We start from the raw sequence: 7,048 nt of genomic DNA on the forward strand, positions 1-7,048 counted from the left end.
GGCGACTCGCGGCCGACGGTGGTGCTCCGGCGGCGGTTCTCTGTGCGCGTGAGCAGTGGCAAAGGCACAGAAGAGTGAGATGGGGAAGGAGGGAGACGGCTCGCGCGCAGGGCTCTTCAAAACATCTAAGGCGCGGGGCATCAGGTGGAGATCGTGGGGAGCGGGGGGGTGCGACTTGCGGCTCTGCCGCCGAGAGAGAGAGAGAGAGAGCAGTTAGGGAGGAGGGGGAAGGAACTGACAAGCGGGCCCCGCTTGTCGGTGAGAGAGAGGGGAAAGGGGGAGAAAGGCCGGCTGGGCCGCGGCCCAGGAAGGGAAGGGGAAGGCGCGGGGGAGGAGTCGGGCCGAAAGGCCGAGTCCAGGGAGAAGAGGGGGAAAGGGAAATTCCATTTTCTCTCTTTTTTTAAATACATTTTTCCACTTGCATTTTTTTTCCAAATGAATTTTTGAGCAAATGACATTTTGTTTTTAAAACAATCATCACAGTAAAAGTGCACCAGCATGTATGCAACAAAAATCTTTTCTAAACCTACATTAAATTTTAAATTCCCCAAAAATTATTATTTTTCCTATATTTTGATGCTCACAAAATTGACTTAGTAAATCTAATTCAACTATTTTAAAGAAGGGAATTTACAGGGTGTTACATCCTACAAGACAACCATAAGTAGTAGTAGAACTAGAGGCAGGCGGAGTAAGTACCGGGAAGTCTCGCCTCACCACCAGTTTGTGGCCATACTTTTGCTTGTCTTTCTCAGACCTCCGATTATAGCAGCTGGGGTCTTCCACGTACTTTCGGTAAGCACCGTATGAAAACTACTAGTGTTAACAACATATTTCATACCTACTTTGAGTGCATGAGGTAAATAGAGAGATATCTCCGCTTTCCATCGACTGTTAGCTTTTGTTTTGTGACTTATATTATGATCAGCGGAGAGTAGAATGAATCGCTCGTGTGAACTTGCACATTTGGTGCAACATGCGTCACTCTCGATCGGCGGTGTGATGATGCAGGTTTTCCAATATGCTTGAAAGCGGTTAGGGCGAAAGATATAGTATGGTTTTAAATTATTAATATAACTCTCTCATTTTGCAAAAAGAAAAAAAAGAAAGTTATTGTGACCGGGGTTTTTCTGGCCACGCCGTACTTATTTGAACTGGGATATTAATAAATTGCAGATAACGAGACAAAATAGAAAGCACTTTTTCGTGTTCGTTCACAACTTCCCGTAGCAAAAGAATTCTATAGTACTCCTTACTTAGGCCTTGTTTATTCATGAAAATTTTTGACTTTAGTTACTGTAACATTTTTGTTTGTATTTGATAATTATTATCTAATGACGAACTAAAACTAGGCTCAAAAGATTCGTCTCGCAAATTAAAGGCAAATTATATAATTAGTTTTTGTTTTCGTCTATATTTAATACTTCATGTATACATTTAAAAATTCGATGTGACGAGAAATCTTAAAATTTTTTGAAACTAAATCAGACTTATTAGTAACGTTTTTCAAAGTTACATGAGTAGCAGTATATAAACACAAGGTCCGATGAAGATGGAGAAAGATATATTCTATACATTAAGGGACCAATTAAAATTATACTAGATCTACCCACAATTTATGTCCTCCACAGTCATGACTTTTCCTTTGTACACTCTAAAACGTGCACCTAGAAATACAACAACATTGAAATCTATCGCCCCTAGACCTTCGTTGGAGTCTTCAACACGATCTGATGGTGAGGGCATGTACAACCCATCGGCAGGGGTCGTCTGTAAGAGTCTCGAATTTGACATATAGACAACTAAAAGGACAAGTCATACAACCCACAGATAAGAAGTCGTCTACAAGCTATTTAATGCTTTGTATGTAGTTAAGATTAACCATAAATACCATTTTATATACCCACATATGTGTTGCTATCTGAAAGATAGTTGATCAAGTTCAAATAAGATTAACATGATTACAATATTTTTTAGAAAACCATCAATATAATGATATACTATATATAATTGTAACATTTTGTTCACGTAACAAAGGTCTTGTTTGGTTTCAGGTGATTTTTTTTATCACCAATCACCTGAATGTTTGGACACATGCATGAAATACTACGAGAGCCACTCGGGCTCTAGATCCGATCAGGGTGGATGCGGTGGTGGCTGTGCTGTGCCTTGTTACAACCGGCGCCAGGTATCCACCTTGATCGGACGGACAGGAGGAAGTGCGGGCGTGGAGATTGGATAGTGGACATCTGGTGATATGGAAGCCGTGGCCATTGAAGCCTTGTTTAATTCCCACCCAAAAAGTTTTCATCCATCACATCGAATCTTTATACACATATATAGAATATTAAATGTTGATAAAAATAAACTAATTACACAGTTTGGTTGGAAATTACAAGATGAATCTTTCAAGCCTAGTTAGTCCATGATTAGCCTTAAGTGCTACAGTAACCTACATGTGCTAATGATGGATTAGTTATGCTTAATAAATTCGTCTTACAGTTTCCAAACGAGTTATATAATTAGTTTTTATTAGTATCTAAATACTACTTCTGACATCTTATGAAACATTCGATGTGACACCCAAAAAATTTTCGTACTCCAACTAAAACAAGGCCTGGGCCTTGTTTAGTTTCGAAAAGATTTTGGATTTTGGTACTGTAGCATTTTTGTTTGTTTGTGGCAAATATTGTCCAATCATAAAATAACTAGGCTCAAAAGATTCGTCTCGTAAATTACAGACAAACTGTGTAATTAGTTTTTTTTTCTTCTATATTTAGTGCTTTATGTATGTGCCACAAGATTTGATGTGACGATGAATTTTGAAAAGTTTTTGATTTCGAGGTTAACTAAACAAGACCTTGATTGTAGATTAATAGTACAGCATGGATCTGACATGGATAAAAGAGACAGGACAATTGCTTGTGTGGACTGTGGAGTATGGTTGGCCGGCGAGGAATTAGGTATGGAAGTAAATGTGGGGCAAGCGCTCCTTCCGGCGTACAGAAGGCCGAACTTCCTCTCTCCTTCCCAGCCTTCGGCCCTTCGTCCTATCCTACCTCCCCTACCCGCTGCCTGCGCCCCCGTCCTGCCGGGCGCTCGTTGACGTGCGCAGCCTTCCTGTCCAAGCTCCGAGAAAATTGGCTATTTGCCATTGTAAAGAATGGGCTTCGCAAAATTGTCATTTGAAATAATGACTTCGTAAATTTACCCATCTAAACATGTGTATCTTGATTTTGTTGCCATAATCCCTATTTAGCTCCTTTGTTTATATTTTTTGGGATCCCTTCCATGTAAAAAGACATCACTGCCCTTCTGCCTAATTGACGTGAATGAAGAGACAAGAAAGTCCTGTGCGCTCGCCGCCACCACGCCACCCCTTCTCAGTCCACGCCACCCCTTCTTAGCGCCTGACTTCTGGTGGCTGTGTGTTGGACACGGACAGCAAGAAGATTTGCGTGCTCACACTGTATTGGGCGGATGAGCTGTTCGCAAATGAAATGGCCACAACATACTACTATACGAGCTAGTATTGTCCATGCATTTGGCCGGTTTTTTATTATAAAAAGCAGGAGGCCAATAAATTATAATACATGCACGTATATGTCCGTCACACAAATTCATAATTTGGGAATAAAACGAGTTCATATCCGAATCCATAAGAGTATCAATGAGTTCATCTCACGCATTCATTATTTTATCTAAATGAGGTCATCTCACAAATTTATAATTCAAGCCTAAACAAGTTCATCCAGTATGTAGCTTTCTTCTTGGCGTCATCTTCTTTGGTTCAACTCTAGTTGGCATCCTCTCTGGAGCAGTGGCTATAGATTGTGGAGAACTGCCCTCTCCCATCAAAAAAGCAAGACGGCTGCATGTCATATATTACTACAGTTAGATAAAATTTTTTGGACAAAATTTATACCTCAAATGACATTGTTTTTTGTCTGACTGTTTCTTACCTTCTAGTCACCCTTCCTGGACTATCCCGTAATATTTGCTCTCTAGTTGGTCTCTGTGGGGTGCTAACCTCACCTGGCTTAGCCTTCGTGACATTCTTTCTAGGTTGCCTCTTTCTAGAAGAAAAAAAATAATTTTATAATGTCATTATTATTACCAAATTGAATGCAAAAACAAGACTTACCTCTTTTTCTTTGTCCCATTGAGTGGGCATTTAGAACTAGCTTGCCTGTGACCCTTTTCACCGCATCTCTTGCAAGTCATTGGGCCCCTAATCATTTTCTTTCCCTTAGCATTGGTTGGAGCAATAACACCTACATTAGTAGCATTGTCAGCTGCATTGGTAGCACTGCTGGTACCCTCACCATCTTTCCTACTTCTCTTCTTGTGTCCACCTTCGAGACATCCTTTTATCCTAAGTTTTCTTTGTCTTCCACTTTCTCTAGGATTAAGAGGTGCACCAACAACAAATGGCAGCTGCACATGTGGCCATTGTGATCTGCCTGTCATTGGCTCAATCTCTCTACCATAAGCAGCCTTGAATCTATCCACCGAGTAGTAGTCATGCACAAATTGTTCAAGGTCCACTCCTCGTTGTGAGGTTACAAAGGCCAATACATGCTGACATGGCTTGCCAGTATGCTGCCATTCAAGACAAGTACAAGTCTTTTGATGCAACTTAACAATATGCCTTTCACTAATTTTCTTACTATGGTCCCAAATCTCTGCACTCCAATTAGAACCTGAAATAACTTTCAAGTGTCCCAATCCTCTAGTGTTGGCCTTTAGCTGAACCATAACACCTAGAAGTATCCTCCCAACCGTCAGTCTATCTGCAATATTTCTCCTCTTGTTCCACAATCTCATAATCATCTCTCGAACCTTATCAGCAAGTTCAGCAACAGGTAAGTCCTTAATGTCTCGTATCCAATTATTAAAAGCCTCAGCTATATTATTAGTGATGTAGTCGCACTTGATATCTGGATTAAAGCCACACCTATACCACAACAGGTTATGGTAGTCAGTTAACCATTTCACCACTTCTTGTGATTCACATTTGATTGCAGCCATGTGCTCAAAGAATATATCTTGATCATATGCCCTTGCTGCAGGATACATCCTTCCGAACCCTCTAAACTTTTTCTGGAAATTTTTCATAAGATGAAGAAAGCATTCTCTTTGCTCTGCCTTTGGGAACACGTGCTTCACTGCATTCTCTAAACCCTTGCACGCATCTGTGCACACTGCAAGGAGTGGAGGATCACCTATGGACTTCTTTAGTTGGGTCATAAACCAAGTCCAGTTGTCCTCTGTTTCAGAAGCTATAAACCCATAAGCAAGTGGGTACATCCAATTATGACCATCAACTGCTACCGCTGAGGCTAAATGGCCATTCCACCTTCCATTAAGTGCTGTGGAATCTATGCTCAAGTAAGGCCTACATCCTTGCAAAAAACCATCAATACATGGTTTAAGAGCACAGAAAAAATGATGGAAATAAACTTTACCATCCACTTCAAGCACATCAATTTCCACCACACTTCCAGGTGATCTCTTCAACACCTCAGCCTTCCATCTATATAGCAGCTCAAAACTCTCTTCCCAGTTACCATAAACCTCCGCAAGAGCTATTTCTCTACCCCTCCAGACCGTGTCATATAAAATTGTAACATTGTGCTCTTTCTGCAACTTGTCCTGAAGCTCTTTAGCACCAATATGAGGATAATCCCTAGGATACTAACAGCCTTGCTAGCTACCCAGTTACGAGATGGTGTAATAGTCTTCACCCTCATCGTGGAAACACATGTATGGTGATCAGTTAAAACCGTAACCTGCAATTACACAATTTGTGAGAACTATATAAAATTAATTCAACAAATTAAGTAATCTGAACTGCATAAAAAAAATTTCACCTCTACAGTGCTTGCACCCTTATGCTTCGAGGCATTGATTTTCCAAGGGCAGTCATCAGTGGACTTGCAGAAACCTCTAAACCTGGTCGGATCAGACTTCTCAGTTCCCAGATCAAACTCTTCGTTGATGGCAAATTGCCGCACTGCCATCCTGAACTCTTTCATACATGGGTAGATAGTGCCGAGGTCCATCTTGGGGTGGTCCTTATCATATGAAATTACCAACTCACTTGGTATAGCATCACTAGTAGGAATTGCGGCATCATTAGTATTATCAACACTCTGCATATCCATTGGTCGATCATTTGGTGCAGCCACATGTGCACTCTCGTCATCTCTAAGCCCTAAAAGCACATATATTTGATCTTCATTCAAAAGTTCAATTCTCCCTTCCTCATCGTGTGACTCTACTATCTGCAAGTTGTCCCAGTCAACTTCTGGTACAGGATCATCAACCTCCATACGAAATCTAAAGAAAATATCATTAATAGTTTACGCACTACTCACAAAAAGGTGAAAAAAATTACATAAACAAAAAAGCGAAAAGGCTACATCACATACCTCGGAGGCGGCGCAGGTTGCACCATGTCACGCAGCGTCGAGCGCATAGAGTCTCCATCAAGCGCAGGTGCCGACGACGAAGCCACGTCGATGCCAGTCAGCGGGGGCGCGTCCACCGCGAGGGACGAGGCCGAACTCGGCGGGGCGCAGGGCGTCGGTGCTGCATCTAGCCTGCCGAGCGCATTGGCCGACTGTAGCAGGCTGAGCGCGCCTGTTGCCGGGGCCGCGACGAGGGACATCGAGGTTGATCCGACAGCCGGCATGCCGTGGTCGTCGTGGTCGTTGTCGTGCCGATGGTCACCGTGCTCGTGCCCGTGTTCGTCTGTGCTCATGTCGATGGCTGCCGTGGTCGCGGCGAGTCTGGATGACGGCGTGGCCGTGCTGAGAAGGGGTGGTGTGGTGGCGGCGAGCGCACAGGACGACGGTGCCGCATCACGGCCGCCCTGCATCTCGCGTCTAGGGTTCTTGCGTCGGTTTCTTCGGTCTAGTAGTTTCTGCGTATCGTCAATCATCGATGGTTCTTGTCTCTTCATTCACGTCAATTAGGCAGAAGGGCAGTGATGTCTTTTTGCATGGAAGGGATCCCAAAAAATATAAACAAAGGAGCTAAATAG

At 42.6% G+C, this 7,048-nt stretch overlaps 1 protein-coding gene across 1 annotated transcript; it reads right to left on the reverse strand.

Annotated features, from left to right (window-relative positions):
* Positions 3,639-6,279, reverse strand: LOC8071895. Its single transcript, XM_002462129.2, has 4 exons — positions 5,874-6,279; positions 4,145-5,792; positions 3,963-4,076; positions 3,639-3,871 (listed from the first exon to the last, which is right to left on the reverse strand). Exons 2-4 carry the CDS (start codon positions 5,308-5,310, stop codon positions 3,748-3,750), a joined length of 1,404 nt encoding a protein of 467 aa, XP_002462174.2. The 5' UTR covers positions 5,311-5,792; positions 5,874-6,279; the 3' UTR covers positions 3,639-3,747.

The sequence above is a fragment of the Sorghum bicolor genome, chromosome 2 (assembly GCF_000003195.3).
Source record: "Sorghum bicolor cultivar BTx623 chromosome 2, Sorghum_bicolor_NCBIv3, whole genome shotgun sequence".
Classification (NCBI taxonomy): Eukaryota; Viridiplantae; Streptophyta; class Magnoliopsida; order Poales; family Poaceae; genus Sorghum; species Sorghum bicolor.